The 19,367-nt window shown below is 46.4% G+C and overlaps 1 protein-coding gene across 1 annotated transcript; it reads right to left on the bottom strand.

The window, feature by feature from the left end:
* On the bottom strand, positions 1-1,956 carry LOC138353896 (splicing regulatory glutamine/lysine-rich protein 1-like). Its single transcript, XM_069307314.1, has one exon. It carries the CDS (start codon positions 1,954-1,956, stop codon positions 1-3), a length of 1,956 nt encoding a protein of 651 aa, XP_069163415.1.
* Positions 1,957-19,367: the final 17,411 nt, after the last annotated feature.

Below are 19,367 nucleotides of genomic sequence, written 5' to 3'. Positions count from 1 at the left end.
CTAGTGTTTGTTATTGCTTATTCTTGATAGTGTTGCTTTTTGGTATTGTTTGTGTTGCATTTTCTTGCTCTGTGATGGTTTTTCTTGCTCTGTGATGGTTTTTCTTGCTCTGTGATGGTTTTTCTTGCTCTGTGATGGGTTTTCTTGCTCTGTGATGGTTTTTCTTGCTCTGTGATGGTTTTTCTTGCTCTGTGATGGTTTTTCTTGCTCTGTGATGGGTTTTCTTGCTCTGTGATGGTTTTTCTTGCTCTGTGATGGGCTTTCTTGCTCTGTGATGGGTTTTCTTGCTCTGTGATGGTTTTTCTTGCTCTGTGATGGGCTTTCTTGCTCTGTGATGGGTTTTCTTGCTCTGTGATGGTTTTTCTTGCTCTGTGATGGTTTTTCTTGCTCTGTGATGGTTTTTCTTGCTCTGTGATGGTTTTTCTTGCTCTGTGATGGTTTTTCTTGCTCTGTGATGGTTTTTCTTGCTCTGTGATGGTTTTTCTTGCTCTGTGATGGTTTTTCTTGCTCTGTGATGGGCTTTCTTGCTCTGTGATGGTTTTTCTTGCTCTGTGATGGTTTTTCTTGCTCTGTGATGGTTTTTCTTGCTCTGTAATGGTTTTTCTTGCTCTGTGATGGTTGTTCTTGCTCTGTGATGGTTTTTCTTGCTCTGTGATGGTTTTTCTTGCTCTGTGATGGTGTTTCATGCTCTGTGATGGTTTTTCTTGCTCTGTGATGGTTTTTCTTGCTCTGTGATGGTTTTTCTTGCTCTGTGATGGTTTTTCTTGCTCTGTGATGGTTTTTCTTGCTCTGTGATGGGCTTTCTTGCTCTGTGATGGTTTTCCTTGCTCTGTGATGGTTTTTCTTGCTCTGTGATGGTTTTTCTTGCTCTGTGATGGTTTTTCTTGCTCTGTGATGGTTTTTCTTGCTCTGTGATGGTTTTTCTTGCTCTGTGATGGTTTTTCTTGCTCTGTGATGGTTTTTCTTGCTCTGTGATGGTTTTTCTTGCTCTGTGATGGTTTTTCTTGCTCTGTGATGGTTTTTCTTGCTCTGTGATGGTTTTTCTTGCTCTGTGATGGTTTTTCTTGCTCTGTGATGGTTTTTCTTGCTCTGTGATGGTTTTTCTTGCTCTGTGATGGTTTTCTTGCTCTGTGATGGTTTTTCTTGCTCTGTGATGGTTTTTCTTGCTCTGTGATGGTTTTTCTTGCTCTGTGATGGTTTTCTTGCTCTGTGATGGTTTTTCTTGCTCTGTGATGGTTTTTCTTGCTCTGTGATGGTTTTTCTTGCTCTGTGATGGTTTTTCTTGCTCTGTGATGGTTTTTCTTGCTCTGTGATGGGCTTTCTTGCTCTGTGATGGTTTTTCTTGCTCTGTGATGGTTTTTCTTGCTCTGTGATGGTTTTTCTTGCTCTGTGATGGTTTTTCTTGCTCTGTGATGGTTTTTCTTGCTCTGTGATGGTTTTTCTTGCTCTGTGATGGGCTTTCTTGCTCTGTGATGGTTTTTCTTGCTCTGTGATGGGCTTTCTTGCTCTGTGATGGTTTTTCTTGCTCTGTGATGGTTTTTCTTGCTCTGTGATGGGCTTTCTTGCTCTGTGATGGTTTTCCTTGCTCTGTGATGGGCTTTCTTGCTCTGTGATGGTTTTTCTTGCTCTGTGATGGTTTTTCTTGCTCTGTGATGGTTTTTCTTGCTCTGTGATGGTTTTTCTTGCTCTGTGATGGGCTTTCTTGCTCTGTGATGGTTTTCCTTGCTCTGTGATGGGCTTTCTTGCTCTGTGATGGGCTTTCTTGCTCTGTGATGGTTTTTCTTGCTCTGTGATGGTTTTTCTTGCTCTGTGATGGGCTATGGTTAGCCTGGGTATTTGTTGATTTCTTGTGTGTATATTCTGTGTATATGTTGGACGGGTGTGGTGTCTGACCCTAGTAGAGTAGTGGGGTGTTGTGCAGAATAGTTGTTTCTTGTATGATAGTATGCTGAACATACTCGCCTACTTGTAACTGCCTGTTTCATGGCAGTATGCTAGATAACAGCACCAGCGAACACTGCTAAACTAACACTCACCAAGACTCATGGTTATTCACCATGACGTGAATAACATTAATGCCACTTGCTCACAAACATTATGATCATTAAATATCTCGTGTTTACATTGCAGTGGTAACTCGTTTAATATTAAAACGAGGCAAATATGAGGAAGAGAAGCTTGGGATTCAGGGTGTCGAGACACCACTGGAGGGAAGGTGTAGTCATTTTATGTGTGTGTGTGTGTGTGTGTGTGTGTGTGTGTGTGTGTGTGTGTGTGTGTGTGTGTGTGTGTGTGTGTGTGTGTGTGTGTGTGTGTGTGTGTGTGTGTGTGTGTTTACTAGTTGTGTTTTTACGGGGGTTGAGCTTTGCTCTTTCGGCCCGCCTCTCAACTGTCAATCAACTGTTTACTACCTTTTTTTTTTTTTCCACACCACACCACACACACACACACACCCCAGGAAGCAGCCCGTGACAGCTGACTAACTCCCAGGTACCTATTTACTGCTAGGTAACAGGGGCATTCAGGGTGAAAGAAACTTTGCCCATTTGTTTCTGCCTCGTGCGGGAATCGAACGCGCGCCACAGAATTACGAATCCTGCGCGCTATCCACCAGGCTACGAGGCCCCTTGTGTGTGTGTGTGTGTGTGTGTGTGTGTGTGTGTGTGGGGATGGGGGGGGGTTCCTGCTGCTGAGGGAGGTGTATGGAGTCACTGTATGGAGTCAGGGTGGAGAGGTCGGTTAGATTTATTGCACAACTCTTATCCCCCCGTCACATTCGGGTCCGGTGTTCCTGTTTTAGGACGAGCTCTGTGGAATATCTGAAGTGCTATATGAAAAACAATAGCTTGTGATTTTGCTAATAGAATACCTATTAAGGGGGTAATGGGTATGTAGGAGTTCAGTAGTGTGTCTCGACTCCATCTCAGGACATGCCAGTACTGAACCCACGGGTATTTGTTGTTGCTGTTGTTATAGATTCGGCTACTCGGAACAAGTTCCAAATAGCACGGACTATGGTGAGCCCGTAACTTACCTGGCATAGGAGCGGGGCAAGAAGCACGGGCTATGGTTAGCCTGGGTATTTGTTGATTTCTTGTGTGTATATTCTGTGTATATGTTGGACGGATGTGGTGTCTGACCAAGGTAGAACAGAGGATATGGTGACGTGTAGGACCAACAAGACTCACAGACCACATAACGCAACCGCTGCACCATATCGCAAGGCAATGATGCGATGCGTTGTGCTGTGACATTTGGAGTAAAACTGTGTCATGTTTACATATCTGTATTCCTTCACGTACCTGTGTGGCATCGCCAGTGTTGCAGCGAGGTTGCACTATGTGCTGTTCTCTTGCACACACACACACACACACACACTGTGGTGGCAGGCGCGGACATAAACAACACTCTCACCCGCTAAATATCTCTCTACCAGCCCACACTATATTTTGTACCAAACTAAAGCAATAAAAGTTAAAATGGATCGCGATATATAGACCATAACGGGCCGGCCACAACTGTGCTTGTGGTCAAGTGCGTCCCTAGTTAGGTTAGGGATTTAGGACGTCCCTATGTGACCGGGACCCGTCCCTAGCTAGGGATAAGGACGTCCCATTTGGGAGGGGCCAGTGTGTGGATCCATCTGCGTTGATTTGCCAGCCACCATTTCGTAGCGTTGATTGAGTCTCCAGTGGTCCCTACTGACCATTAATGGTTCTACCTGGCCTCCAGTGGTCCCTGCTGACCAGTAATGGTTCAGGCCTCCAGTGGTCCCTGCTAACCAATAATGGTCCTACCCGGCCTCCAGTGATCCCTGCTGACCAGTAATAGTCCTACCCGGCCTCCAGTGGTCCCTGCTGACCAGTAATGGTCCTACCCGGCCTCCAGTGGTCCCTGCTGACCAGTAATGGTCCTACCCGGCCTCCAGTGGTCCCTACTGACCAGTAATGGTTCTACCCGGCCTCCAGTGGTCCCTGCTAACCAGTAATGGTCCTACCCGGCCTCCAGTGGTCCCTGCTGACCAGTAATGGTTCAGGCCTCCAGTGGTCCCTGCTGACCAGTAATGGTCCTACCCGGCCTCCAGTGGTCCCTGCTGACCAGTAATGGTCCTACCCGGCCTCCAGTGGTCCCTGCTGACCAGTAATGGTCCTACCCGGCCTCCAGTGGTCCCTACTGACCAGTAATGGTTCTACCCGGCCTCCAGTGGTCCCTGCTAACCAGTAATGGTCCTACCCGGCCTCCAGTGGTCCCTGCTGACCAGTAATGGTCCTACCCGGCCTCCAGTGGTCCCTGCTGACCAGTAATGGTCCTACCCGGCCTCCAGTGGTCCCTGCTGACCAGTAATGGTCCTACCCGGCCTCCAGTGGTCCCTGCTGACCAGTAATGGTCCTACCCGGCCTCCAGTGGTCCCTACTGACCAGTAATGGTCCTACCCGGCCTCCAGTGGTCCCTACTGACCAGTAATGGTTCTACCCGGCCTCCAGTGGTCCCTGCTAACCAGTAATGGTCCTATCCGGCCTCCAGTGGTCCCTGCTGACCAGTAATGGTCCTACCCGGCCTCCAGTGGTCCCTACTGACCAGTAATGGTCCTACCCGGCCTCCAGTGGTCCCTGCTAACCAGTAATGGTCCAGGCCTCCAGTGGTCCCTGCTAACCAATAATGGTCCAGGCCTCCAGTGGTCCCTGCTAACCAGTAATGGTCCAGGCCTCCAGTGGTCCCAGCTGACCAATAATGGTCCAGGCCTCCAGTGGTCCCAGCTGACCAATAATGGTCCAGGCCTCCAGTGGAACCGTATAAATAGTGTGGCTGTTGGAGGATGAGTGATAACCCCAGCAGTGAGGGTTGAGAAGTGAGAAGTGAGAAGTGAGGGGTGAGGGGTGAGGAGTGAGGGGTGAGGAGTGAGGGGTGAGGAGTGAGGGGTGAGGAGTGAGGAGTGACACCTCCTAGCGTCAGGGAACGGGATTAAATTTACCAAAACAACCAATTTGTATAAGCTGCAGGTCTGGGGGTCGCTGCCCCCCCTATCTATATATACCAGTAATGGGGGTTAATTTGTTTCAATAAAAAATAACAGGTTCCCTCCCGGAGCTGACCACAACAATTTGTGCGGCCAGAAATATGATGGAATTTTCAAAACGTCTTCAAGAACCTTGGGGATTTGCCAAAATAAATGGCTACTATGTAAAGAAAATGTGGAAATATGATATATATATATATATATATATATATATATATATATATATATATATATATATAGATAGAGAGATTGAACGGGAGAATGAGGGGAGAGTGGCGGAGGAAACGTACCGGAAACCGGTTGATGGAGTGAGGAAAGTGTGGGAGACGGAGACAAAGACGGGGAAGTGAGGGAAAGTGAGGGAGAGGGAGGGAGGGAGAGGGAGTGAGGGAAAGAGGGAGGGAGGGAGGTACTCTCAGTCATAAAGACTTGGGACTAATATATCAAATACAGGGTATACGAAACGCCGTAATCGCTAATTAGACATATATATTTTTGGCGTCATAAAGTAATTTGTCTTAAGATATAATATTTAAGATATTATAACTTTGACTCTGGTAGTGACGAGTGACAGTTGGGCGTGGGCTTCAGCTGTCCAATGTGACGGGTGAGACGGTATAGCTGTGACAGGGGGTGACAGTAACGTGTCCCTCAGGTAATACCAGGTGTGATAGGTCTTTATGGTGGTACGGCCATAGAGAGAGAGAGAACCTTGAGGTGTTCTTAATGTCCTCTAGCCAGAGAGACCTGACAGGTAGAAGATATATTATCAACGCTAGCAGATAACTGTGCCATGGTCCGGTAGATTTGGGGTTTTATATCTATTTTACTCCATCCACGTTCTCTCTCCTTTACTCCTCTCTTAATGGTTTATCTCTCTTTCTTTCTCCTAGCTTTATCCAGTCTCTCTCTTTCACTCCTTTGTCTCCTATCTTATTTCATATCTTTATTTCTGTTCATCCTACCTAATTATCCTTTTATCTCTTCCTCTCATCCTTTTACTTTCTCCCTCTTCCTGTCATTTAAATTTTTCATTTCCATATTCTTCCACTCCTTCCATTCTGCCCCTTACATCCATCTCTCTCTCTCTCTCTCTCTCTCTCTCTCTCTCTGTCTCTCTCTCTCTCTCGCTCCACCTTCCATCCCTTCCATCACGTTGCAGGTAAAACCAGTTATATTTATGATACGTCTAGTCATTATCCCCCGGGTGTCGCCCCGGCCACCACCACAACACCTCACCACATCACATCTGGTCGACACACTTCACCTCTACCACTGACAAACCTTCCATTCGACTTCTTTATCATTGACATACAACATAAATGAATGGTATGGTAATATCTCAAGAGGTTATGACACAGCCGAGCGTCCTAAGGCGCCAGAGGCACAATACATTTCCCGCCAATTTTGGGTTCGTTCGCATCCAGCAGGAAGGAAAAAGCGCGCGTTTTCTTTACAGAGAAACTCGGGCGTCGTCAGCCACTGGAAGACGTGGATCACCTGGGCGCTGACGGATGGTGGGGGCATATGGGGGAGGAGAGAGGAGGTGGGGGAAGCACAGGGGAAGTGTAGAGACAGAGGAAGGGAGACGAAGAACAGCAGGAACAGATATTATGTAGAGGAGTTAATGTAGTTCATTTGGCTTCACATAAGTGGGGTCAATGATGCCGTGGAAGGATAAGGAGAAGGAGTAGAGTAGGAGTACGAATGAAGGAAGAAGTAGGTAGGAGTAGAGTAGGAAGGAGTGAGGAGTAGGATAAAAGGATGATGGGAGAGTACGTGGTGGTTGAGTAACAAAAATACAGATACAGATAGAGAGATAAACAGTTACTACAATTGTCACAATAGCAGCTTCAGGGCATATTTAGCTATCCATCACTATATACTATTGGCAATGTTAAGAGTTGCATCACTGATCGAGACGAGTTCATGGATAGTGAAACGTGTAATGACGGCTCCGTAGAGTCTGTGAACCGCCCGGGGACATCGTGACTCTCAACGACCTGAAAGCACCAGTATAAAAAGCTATGATTTGTTCAGATCTGAAACCTATATCTATGGGCAGCACAAAACGTCCACTAGACTGTGCGACACAGTGGTTGCCAGGATCAGGTTGGGTTACCGTTACCTGTGGCAGGTGGCTGCAGGTGACGGGTCTCCCAATCCTGAGCACTCCAGGTGCAAACTCTGTGAGCAGGAACTACGGCATGATCTCCCACACTACATCACCGTATGCCCAGTTATTAGACTATTCAGACCCGTTGGCATGATGTACCTGGAGCTTTGCAATTACTTTATTCACTCTCGTGTTCTTGAAGATATCCTCATATTGCACCCAATATTTGCCAGTGCAGGCTACTGAACATATGGCCCTGTATGACTAACCATCCTGCGAGATGGGGACTTTTAGTATCACTGCTGCCTTAGTCACTCTTGTGTTGATGATATCCTCATAATGCTCCCCGAGGCTGCCAGTGCAGACTGCTTATCACATGGCCCTGTATGACTAACCATCCTGTGTGATGGGGATTTTTTAACATCACGTAGCTAGCTTTTTGTCACACTGTACTCCCCTTCATATAGTCTAGGGTAGCTGCACACATGTAGATGTACCTAATGTATTAAAAAAAGTAACTAGAACATGCTACTGTATGGCTCATCATCCTGCGAGATAGGAGATTCAGGTATGTAACCCTTCATACAATCTAGGTACAGCTGAATATATACAGCTACACTTTGTATGCTAATACAAAACAAAACTTACAATGGTCTGAACTGTGCGTGACTCTGAGAGTCATAAAACTTCACTGTCTTTCCCTCCTGGATCTTAAAAGTTCACTCACGGGACCACAAAGAGGCCAGCACGTCATACAAAAGTTCATCCCATCACCTGGTGATGATGAAGAGGGCCTCCTGGCTCAACTTGCAAGAGTAATCAATATGTGTTTGGCTAGTGATGTCTCCGAAGTCACCCCTCGGACTTCGAAGTCATCCCTCGGACTCCGAAGCCACCCCTCGGACTCCGAAGTCATCCCTCGGACTCCGAAGTCACCCCTCGGACTCCGAAGTCATCCCTTGGACTGCAAACTCACCCCTCGGACTCCGAACTCACCCCTCGGAGAAGTATGTCTATCAGCCCTTGCCTTGGCAACTTTACCCCTGGAAGCGGCAACCAATAGACCTCGTTCGCATATATTTTGGACGAAGCTGCCGGCAGTCTAGTGAATTTACTTGACAGCTAATCACGAATATATTTATCAACATGTATAATGAACTTGATAAAGAGCATATATAAACGGCACAAGCTACACATACAGCAAACGGAAGAGAAATAAACTAGCGCAGAAAAGACCGTCTTAAAGGCGGGTTGCTAATAACCAAAAAGCAGGAGCGGCGCCTTCTGTCGGTAGCAGATTCACGGCTCACAAATACGGAAATAAAAACAGTTTCTGGCAGCCATAGAGACGGGGCCAGGGCGACGACACACAGGAAGACGGGGCGACAGGTAGACAAACAGGATAACTGACGGGCAAGCAAGTAAGCAAATATGAAAACACGTAGACAGATAGACGAGCCGGGATAGACAGGATGTAGCTATAGCCCCTCCACCACGATGTCATGGCGGGCTGGGTAGGTCGGGGAACATAATTTTTGCTACTCAAGCCACGGTGTATGAGAGCAAGAAGAAGCTGGCGGCTGTCTGCCGGGGGGTCGACGCTGACTGATGGACACCCCGCGGCCCTCTCTTCCTCCCTCCCTCCCGCCATCCCCCCGCCCCCACAACCTCTTATCTTCCCGCCAAAACAATTACAGTTCGTCACAACTAACGTCACTTCCCAAAAACCTGTTATCTTCTCCCCCCCCCCTCCCACCCACCTCCCTAAAGACTTTCCGTTCGTCACAAAACTACTTTTCTTCACACCAGTTTACTTACATAGAATTTTCTATTCCAAACAGCATACCTTCCTGCCATATTTATTGATCCGGAATATAAATTATATTCCCGCCAATTCGTATTCCCACTAAAACTATACTCAAACCAATCACTAATGTGCTCTTCCCGCCCAAAAAAATGAAAATAGTAGTATTATTCCCGCTAAAAATGTAGTATCCTTCCCGCCAAAAATGTAGTATCCTTCCCGCCAAAAATGTAGTATCCTTCCAGCCAAAAGCTCGTATCCTTCCCGCCAAAAGCTCGTATCCTTCCCGCCAAAAACTCGTATCCTTCCCGCCAAAAGCTCGTATCCTTCCCGCCAAAAACTCGTATCCTTCCCGCCAAAAGCTCGTATCCTTCCCGCCAAAAGCTCGTATCCTTCCCGCCAAAAGCTCGTATCCTTCATGCCAAAAACTCGTATCCTTCCCGCCAAAAGCTCGTATCCTTCCCGCCAAAAGCTCGTATCCTTCCCGCCAAAAGTTCACATCCTCCCCGCCAAAAGCTCACATCCTCCCCGCCAAAAGCTCACATCCTCCCCGACAAAGGCTCTCATCCTAACCGCGAAAAACTTATCTTTCCCGTAAAAATTATAATATGTGTAACCAAGTCTTTATCTTCCGGGGAAAATTACCATTGTGGGCGCTATCACCCCCTGGTGTTGCTGGGAAGTGGGAAGGAAGTGTGGGAGGGGGAAGGGAGGGAGGGGGAACAAGGCCCTCACACGCAGGAGGGGAAGTGAGGAAGACGCCTCCCCTCACCAGGGGAGGCGTTTCCCCCTACTAGGGGGAGAAACGCCCACACTAGGAGGGGGTGTGGGAGAGATACCCACACCAGGAGAAGTGAGTGTGGGGGGAGCATGACGCCCACACTCAGAAGAAGGGAATGTGTGTGGGGAGGAGAGAGAGAACAAGAGGGAAGGTGTAAGGGGGATAGGGAGGGTGTAAGGGGGATAGTGTAAGAGGCAGAGAGAGAGAGAGAGAGAGGGTGTAAGGGGATCAGGGTGTAAGGGGATCAGGGTGTAAGGGGATCAGGGTGTATCAGTAGAGACACGAGCAGGATAAATGTGGAGAGGATATAATAACCCTCTTACGAAACCCGTACAGTTTTCCCTAATCAAGAGAGCTTTAATAACATTTATTAAACAGCTTACGAGCTTGGAAACTTCACAACCCAAGGTTATTGTTGTTATAAACAACATCGTAGCCCCTTCGGAGCTCATAAACTATTTAATAAACGTAAAGAAAGCTGCCATAATTGAGGAAAGATATAGAGGCTTCGCCAGTGATTAAGTAAATGCTTCCTGTCCCAAGACTTGATGAAGAAAGGACTAAATACTGAAGAATAAGAGTCGTTAAGTCTCACAGGAGTCTTTAAGACTCATGCTAACCGCTAAGTGATTAACACCTGTCTTCTGATTAGACTAAAAGGCGAGTGGCGTTGACACGAGTGCTGACCTCTCTCTGGGGTCACGGCGTCGAGGGGTCACCAGGGGGGTCAAGAGGTCACTTGGGGTCCAGAGGGGTCACCAGGGGGGTCAAGAGGTCACTTGGGGTCCAGAGGGGTCAAGAGATCACTTGGGGTCCAGAGGGGTCACCAGGGGGGTCAAGAGGTCACTTGGGGTCCAGAGGGGTCACCAGTGGGGTCAAGAGATCACTTGGGGTCCAGAGGGGTCACCAGGGGGGTCAAGAGGTCACTTGGGGTCCAGAGGGGTCACCAGTGGGGTCAAGAGATCACTTGGAGTCCAGAGGGGTCACCAGGGGGTCAAGAGGGGTCACTTGGGGTCCAGAGGGGTCACCAGGGGGCCAAGAGGTCACTTGGGGTCCAGAGGGGTCACCAGGAGTGTCAAGAAGTCACTTGGGGTCCAGAGGGGTCGCCAGGGGAGTCAAGAGGTCACTTGGGGTCCAGAGGGGTCACCAGGGGGTAAAGAGGTCACTTGGGGTCCAGAGGGGTCACCAGGGGGTCAAGAGGTCACTTGGAGGTCCAGACATCCACCAGCTACCAGGGTACACACACACCACCTCCCAACACCAGCTCTTCACAGATCAGTATTCAAAGGCACGGCACATGCAAATTATTTGTGGAGAGTATGTGTGTGTGTTCTGTTTGCCTCTGTTTACCTCTCTCATCAAACAAGTTCCGGGCTTTTAGAGAGCGGGATTACTCACCTAATTGCCACCTAATACGTTTACGAAATCGAGCAATTTGTTAAGGATGTGACGTATTAGTCATCGTTAAGGCATAGTAACGTTGACGTTTGACGTTTGTCTATGCCTCGGCCTCGATAGGTTAGGTGGGTTGCTTGGGTTGGTGCGTGTCTGGGGATAGATTCACGAAGCAGTTACGCAAGCAAGCACTTACGAACCTGAACATCTTTTCTCAATCTTTGGCGGTTTTGTTTACAATTATGAAACAGTTAATGAGCTCCGAAGCACCAGGAGGCTGTTTATAACAATAACAACAGTTGATTGGGAAGTTTTCATGCTTGTAAACTGTTTAATAAATGTAACAAAAGCCGTCAAAGATTGAGGAAAGATGTACACGTTCGTAAGTGCTTGTGTAACTGCTTCGTGAATCTGGCCCCAGGTTCGTAAGTGCTTGCGTAACTACTTCGTGAATCTGGCCCCAGGTTAAGAAACACATTTGTGTTTTTTTAACGAGTGGCAAGTCGAGATAACAGGCTAGATTACTTGTGTCACAGTAATTAACCACTACGGATCACCTAGTTTAAGAGTGTTGACCAATCGTGCACCAGGAAGCCCCCACACTGTTCACACACTGCACCCTGAAGGTACAGCCATACGGTGTATACACGGTACACTAATACACCCACACGGTACCACAGGGCTTTACACTCACACGGTGTGTCCTGGTGCCTGACTACCGCTGATAGAACACGGTACACCTTCGTATTCACTAAAGATACAGTCAGCCACTTTGCGTAGGCTGGCCGGCACGGTGCTGGAGTCGACCCCCTGCAAGGTGCTGGTGTCGACCCCCTGGAAGGTACTGGTGTCGATCCCCTGAACGATGCTGGAGTCGACCCCCTGCAAGGTGCTGGTGTCGACCCCCTGGAAGGTACTGGTGTTGATCCCCTGAACGATGCTGGAGTCGACCCCCTGCAAGGTGCTGGTGTCGACCCCCTGCAAGGTGCTGGTGTCGACCCACTGGAAGGTGCTGGTGTCGACCCCCTGCAAGGTGCTGGTGTCGACCCCCTGCAAGGTGCTGGTGTCGATCCCCTGGAAGGTGCTGGTGTCGACCCCCTGCAAGGTGCTGGTGTCGACCCCCTGGAAGGTACTGGTGTCGATCCCCTGAACGATGCTGGAGTCGACCCCCTGCAAGGTGCTGGTGTCGACCCCCTGGAAGGTACTGATGTTGATCCCCTGGACGATGCTGGAGTCGACCCCCTGCAAGGTGCTGGTGTCGACCCCCTGAACGATGCTGGAGTCGACCCCCTGCAAGGTGCTGGTGTCGACCCCCTGCAAGGTGCTGGTGTCGACCCCCTGGAAGGTGCTGGTGTCGACCCCCTGCAAGGTGCTGGAGTCGACCCCGCTTTGGTAAGTAAATCCCGAATATAGTCTAGGACAAACGTCTGTATATACATCGTTACGTCTCTCGGTGTATATATAGAGTGATGATTGATTGATGAGGAATAAGCCATCACAAGAGGTGCCACGGGCATGAATATGAGGCATAGGTGTTTGGAGTGAATGTTGGTCTCTGTTGGTGTAACATCTTGAAGTGTCTCTGGGGCCTAGGTATATATATATATATATATATATATATATATATATATATATATATATATATATATATATATATATATATATATATATATATATATATATATATATATATATATATATATATATATATATATATATATATATATATATATATATATATATATATATATATATATATATATATATATATATATATATATATATATATATATATATATATATATATATATATATATATATATATATATATATATATATATATATATATATATATATATATATATATATATATATATATATATATATATATATATATATATATATATATATATATATATATATATATATATATATATATATATATATATATATATATATATATATATATATATATATATATATATATATATATATATATATATATATATATATATATATATATATATATATATATATATATATACATGTATATATATCCCTCAGCGGGTATATATATTATCTGGGAGGAGACGTCACATTCACCACACTGCGCCGCCTACATGACGTTATCGCTGCTCGCAACATGATTGACAGATAGCCTCTGCTGATTGCAGCGTGTCCCTCTCCACCTTTGCAACGAACTTCTCCGTCACGTCACGGGTTTCCTAAGGTTGAAACTACCTGTCCACGGTCAGGACGGCATTTTTGAATGCCTGTCAGAGCGAGAATGTTCTGGCTTTTGTTAATGACCCCGTTATATCATCCCCTGCCCCCCCTTTTGACTCTTCACAATCAATTTAACCTTGTTCATTGTTCCTGTGATAGCCGGGGCTGGAGCAAGATGGCGGCTTTGAGCTCGCGTCTGCAAGACTACCACACATAAACTGATAAGTCTTAATTCAAGCTTTTAATAAAGGTGTCTCCGCACACTGGTGTGAAGAGAGCCACACTGCCTGCACCAGCTCCACTAGCGCTCTGGCGCGCTCACGGCACCAAAAAAAATTGCAAAATATGGAATTAATAAAGACAGTGAGTAGTAATGGCAGCAGTAGCAGCAGCGGGCAGGCTGTGACGCTTCGGCTATTTCGTTTAATTAAAACATCAGCGCATGATGCATTGATGAGGTGATTTGCATGTTGCAAGAACTGCTGTTGCCATGTGCAAGCAATACACTTTCATATAACAAATGATAATAATATTGATAATAATGATTCTTTACTTTACTGGCTGCTCTTTACTGCACCCCTAATACTGTTATTGACTTCGCCCCCTGATGTTGACATCGACTTCACCCTCTGATGTTGTTATTGGCTTCTCTCTTGCGATGTTACAGATGTCACCCTGACGTGTCTATGTCTCCTGCTCTTTTTCTCTCTTTCCCGCTCTCCTCTCTTCTTCTTTTCTCGCTATCCTGTTCTCGCTTCTCCTTTTCTCTCCTCTCTCCTCTCATTCTTTCCTCTCTCTCTCTTGTGCTCTTCTCATTCTTTCCTCTCTCTCTCTCTCTCTCTCTCTCTCTCTCTCTCTCTCTCTCTCTCTCTCTCTCTCTCTCTCTCTCTCTCTCTCTCTCTCTCTCTCTTTTTTTCTCTCTCTCTCATCCCTCCACACATTCGTCTGTGGCGTTTATCTTGTATTCTTATCGTATTTCCGCTCTGTTACCCTGAATAATTACTAAACTGGATGGGGCACCTTTATCACAAGCTCTCCCACCGGTGGTGTTGGTACCCGTGGTGTTGGCACCAGAGGTGTTGGCACCCGCGGTGTTGGCACCCGTGGTGTTGGCACCCGTGGTCTTGGCACCAGAGGAGGAGCGTTATCACCGCTGATATAATCCCCCGTGAGTGGAAGAGGAGTACTTAGTGATGGCCTCAGTGAGGCCCCGGAACTAAACCATCAAAAAAACACTATAATTTACCATATGTAGGTTTGTGATGAACAGTTTAATTTGCCCCCATATTTACGCTGAGATTCGAACCAGCGCCCCGAGGAAGGTGGGTGGCTAGGAGAACCCAGAACGCTGCTTCGAATCCCACCATCGCTCCAACTGAGTTTCTCAATAATAATAATAATAATAATAATAATGTATATACAGTATAATATGTTATTAATGGAAAAATAATGGGAGTCAGATAAGTGGTTATTTAGTGGACACTGTATTTGTAAATTTGATGAGGTCACTAATTACTGAGGCGTGAGAGATGGGGGGAAGGGGGGGGGGGGCGTTTAGGGGGGGGGGGAGGAATGGTCACTATACCTGGTTATCAATACCGGTACCTCACCACTATTGATATTAGTGGTTACTATGTAACACCCCCCCCACACACACACACACACTGGCTACTGTGTACACACCCTGTGACGACACACCCACGCACACATGGGGTGTAGACACCGCGTACACACAGGTAAGCAAGCACATAGGTGTTTACAGTGATACGAAATATGAATACAGCCTAATGATAACTCTGCTTTCTCACGGAGTAGATCAACTAAACCTCTCCTCCCTCTCGTTCCCAGTCTTCTCTCCCCCATCTCTCACCTCTCTCCTTCTCCTCTCTCTCTCTCTCTCACCTCTCTCCTTCTCTCTCACCCCCTGGGCGATAATGTCACCCCTCACATTCCGCCTGGATACGCGCCCTCCCCAAACTTGCCAGACAGCTTCGTGGCGGCTCAAGCAGTAGGCTATCGCCCACTTTTATGTTTTTTTCCTCAGTTACGCTTTCCTTGATATGAGATTTGTTATTGGTAACTCTTTCCAATAACCGATATTTTGTACCGTGTTCTGAGAGAATTGTCTGGAAATGTCTATTTAATGCATTTAATATAACTTTACGAGGTATACAAGATTCTATACACAATGGCTTCGGGTGGCGAGACATCCAAGCAGCCAATGAGGAGAGAATATTTGACCACATTACACTATATAATGCTACTTGGAAGATAGGTCTAATGCGATCCCTGAAGTGTAGCGCTCAAGTTAAAGTTTAGGTGTTAAGCTTGTCTGTCTCTGTCTGTCTGTCTGTCTCGCCCTGCCTCTGTCTGTCCCTCCATCAGTGTCCCACCTATTGAAGCTAGACCACCCTCAACTAGTGACCATGGACGTCCCCGCCTGGTGTCAGGTGGACACCCTCGCCTGGATTGAGAGGATGCAGTAACCAGGAGGCACCACTCCCTCTCCCCCTGTTCCTACTGTTAATGTCTCACCTGTTGCAACGGTAATTACTTCCACCGCACACTACCTCAGGTGTGTGTGTGTGGCGCGATGGTTCACCCTGATGCCCCCAACCCTACGTGAGGTATGTCATCAACCTTAATTACCTGTAACGACCCTATGACAGATTGCTGCTACTGCTGTAAATGATCGACATTTAGAACACATTTTTTTTAATATACACTTTAGTCGCTGCATCAATTTCCGTTGAATACAGAGGAACGTGAGGTGTTTGCCAGGCGTTGAATTATACAATGGGCGATAATACCTGTATTTAACCTGAATTGAGGAAAAAATTAACACCATTCGTGTTATAGTGGCTTTGCGAGAATGTGTAGCACACACCCACCCACCACCAGCAGGTGTGTGTGTGTGTGTGTGTGTGTGTTCTTTAACGACACACATATCTGCATCTTCTTGTATATTAATTTAGAATCGAAACGTTAGTCAACGTTTTGACCCTTCCGTTCTTTGGTTGTATTTTCCAGTGCATTTTACTGTTAGTGTAAGATTTAAATTTATTTAAGATTTAATTAGATTTTTCTGACAATTTTTTATTTATTAATAAACGTGAGAAAATCGGCGCTCTAGAGGCACTGGAGAGGAGTGACGGAGCCGTTGACAGATTTACAGAATGACAGGAAGATCGCAGAGTGAACATAAAGATATAAAATAGACAGTTCAGATGCATTAAAGGACAGATGTAGGAGGAAACGGATACACATTAACAGATTTATATATATAGATATAGACAGCAGCATAACTAACCCATTTGGACATGAAAATGTATGTAAAAAATGGTAAACTGATAGACATAATACACATAAAGATATGTGTACCTGCCGATAGAATAATCTACAAATACAGATCGACATACAGATGTATAGACAGATATTTGGATATACAGGAATACCCCAGTTATATAAAGATTGATAGATAATTAGACGCAGGTTAATAAAGATCGATAGACATAAATGAATAGACAGATGGTCAAACACATCGATGGAAATACATCGTGATAGACAAATTCTTAATTAGACGGGGAGATTGATCGATAGATAGTTGAACTGACAGGCAGGTAGATACGAGAAAATTGAATAATAATTGATTTTATTTTAGGTGAGTTTCTCTCTCTTAGGTGAGTTTTAGGAGAGAGAGAGAGAGAGAGAGAGAGAGAGAGAGAGAGAGAGAGAGAGAGAGAGAGAGAGAGAGAGAGAGAGAGAGAGAGAGAGAGAGAGAGAGAGAGAGAGAGAGAGAGAGAGAGAGGAGAGAGAGAGAGAGAGAGAGAGAGAGAGAGAGAGAGAGAGAGAGAGAGAGAGAGAGAGAGAGAGAGAGAGAGAGAGAGAGAGAGAGAGAGAGAGAGAGAGAGAGAGAGAGAAATGAAAAAGGAAGCTATAGTGGTTGTGAGAGAATAAACGCATTAGGAAATGATGATGTATGGGCGACTGAGGGTTGAGTGAGAGAGGTAGTGAGAGAGAGGTGAGAGCGGGACAGTGAGAGGATTCAAGTTCTCGCTTTACACAAAGGCCCGTGGGAAGAGAGGAACAGGCAAGCCAAGCAAGGGGGGGCTCCCCACACCGGCACCCAGCGGCTGTCCTCTTCTTCTACATCTTCATCTACATCTACTGCTGTAGACGCAGCAGCAACTGGCAAGTTGGTCCCTGCAACTTGGCCCCCCCCTCTCATGTTGACCGAGAAGTCTCTACAGTACCATTTGGAGGGTTGGGATCCCCGAGGCTACTTTGTGTAATGTAGCCTTGACTGCGGCAGTAAGTTGCTCTCCCCGTCCCTGCCGCAGTCAAGGCTACTTGGGCGGGACGGTAGAGCGACGGTAGAGCGTCATGCAGGTCGGCGTTCAATCCCCGACCGTCCAAGTGGTTAGGAACCATTCCTTCCCCCTGTCCTATCCTAAATCCTTATCCTGACCCCTTCCAAATGCTATATAGTCGTAATGGCTTGGTGCTTTCCCCCTAACAGTTCATTCATTTCCCCCCGCCCCCCTCCAACCCCTCACCAGGTCCTCCCTCAAGGTCCGCCCTCAAGGTCCACCCTCAAGGTCCACCCTCAAGGTCAGCCCTCAAGGTGTCTCACACCAACCCGTCCTCTTAAAAATAACGTCACTTTTGGCTGGTATGCGCGCTATGGCCAAATTTGGACGTAATTTGAAATGAAATCGACTCACAAAAGTGACGTACTGTTCCGTTTTCTGTTTGAGTCGTCCGGCTTACTCTGAAAGGTTAAAAGAGACAACTTTCCATTAACAGCGGTGCTGCCCTCCCCGTGGTTGATGGTGGTGAGTGTTACAGGGGGTTGGCCGCAGCCTGGTGGGGTCAGGTACGACTTACAACTATGGCAGGGCAGGTGGGGAATAATGACCCGTTTTAACTACTGCTAATGGTAAGGAAAATACAACAACAGTTGCTGCAACCTCTACCACCACCAACACTACAACTGACGTATTGCAACAGGCGTATTACAACAGGCGTATTACAACCGACGTATTACAACCGACGTCCTACAACCGACGTATTACAACAGGCGTATTACAACAGGCGTCCTACAACCGACGTATTACAACAGGCGTATTACAACCGACGTCCTACAACCGACGTATTACAACAGGCGTATTACAACCGACGTCCTACAACCGACGTATTACAACCGACGTCCTACAACCGACGTATTACAACAGGCGTATTACAACCGACGTCCTACAACCGACGTATTACAACCGACGTATTACAACAGGCGTATTACAACCGACGTCCTACAACCGACGTATTACAACAGACGTATTACAACAGGCGTAATACGACAACCACTACAACAGTTCTTACGCCATACCAACAATTAAACCAATTTTATCAAACAACATATGAGGACATTTCTTAGAGGACTATAAAACTACCCCTACGACACCATGACGACTGATTCCAGAGTTCTCTCCAAGCAAAAAAAAAATCAAATCCTATATATTGCTTCAACTTCACCAAAGTTTCGTGCCATTACTTACTGTAGTCCACCACGGGCTCACCATAGCCCGTGCTACTTGGAACTTTTTGTTCCAGGTAGCGAATCTTAAACAACAACAACAAACTGTTGCATCTTCCTTGCATCTCAAGTAGTTCTTCTTCGGTGTATCCAAGTCCCTCAAAATCTTCGAAAATTTCAATAATATCTTCCACCTTGGTTTAGGCTTCTTTAAAGTAATTAGATTCTCTTAGACTTCCGTCACAGGGATTTATATCTTAATGATGGTATTAATTCCGCTTCCCTTCTCTGAGACCTTAAGGCAAGATTAAATTTTTATAGTAATTACGAGAGTAGAATTGTGGAGGGTATTCCAGGGAGGGTTGAGATCAGCGCCTTTATGTGGGTGAGGATACGCTCTGGTGTTATGTAGTCAGAATACACCCTGGTGTTATCTAGTCAGAATACGCCCTGGTGTTATGTAGCCAGGATACGCCCTGGTGTTATGTGGTCAGG

The sequence above is a fragment of the Procambarus clarkii genome, chromosome 60 (assembly GCF_040958095.1).
Source record: "Procambarus clarkii isolate CNS0578487 chromosome 60, FALCON_Pclarkii_2.0, whole genome shotgun sequence".
NCBI classification, from domain to species: domain Eukaryota; kingdom Metazoa; phylum Arthropoda; class Malacostraca; order Decapoda; family Cambaridae; genus Procambarus; species Procambarus clarkii.
The sequence above is the reverse complement of the archived record's forward strand: the minus strand, read 5'-3'. Positions and strand labels throughout refer to the sequence as shown.

Bases quoted from the DNA above. Each gene is read 5' to 3' on its own strand.
- LOC138353896 (XM_069307314.1), bottom strand. From the start codon at position 1,956: ATGTTCAGCATACTATCATACAAGAAACAACTATTCTGCACAACACCC.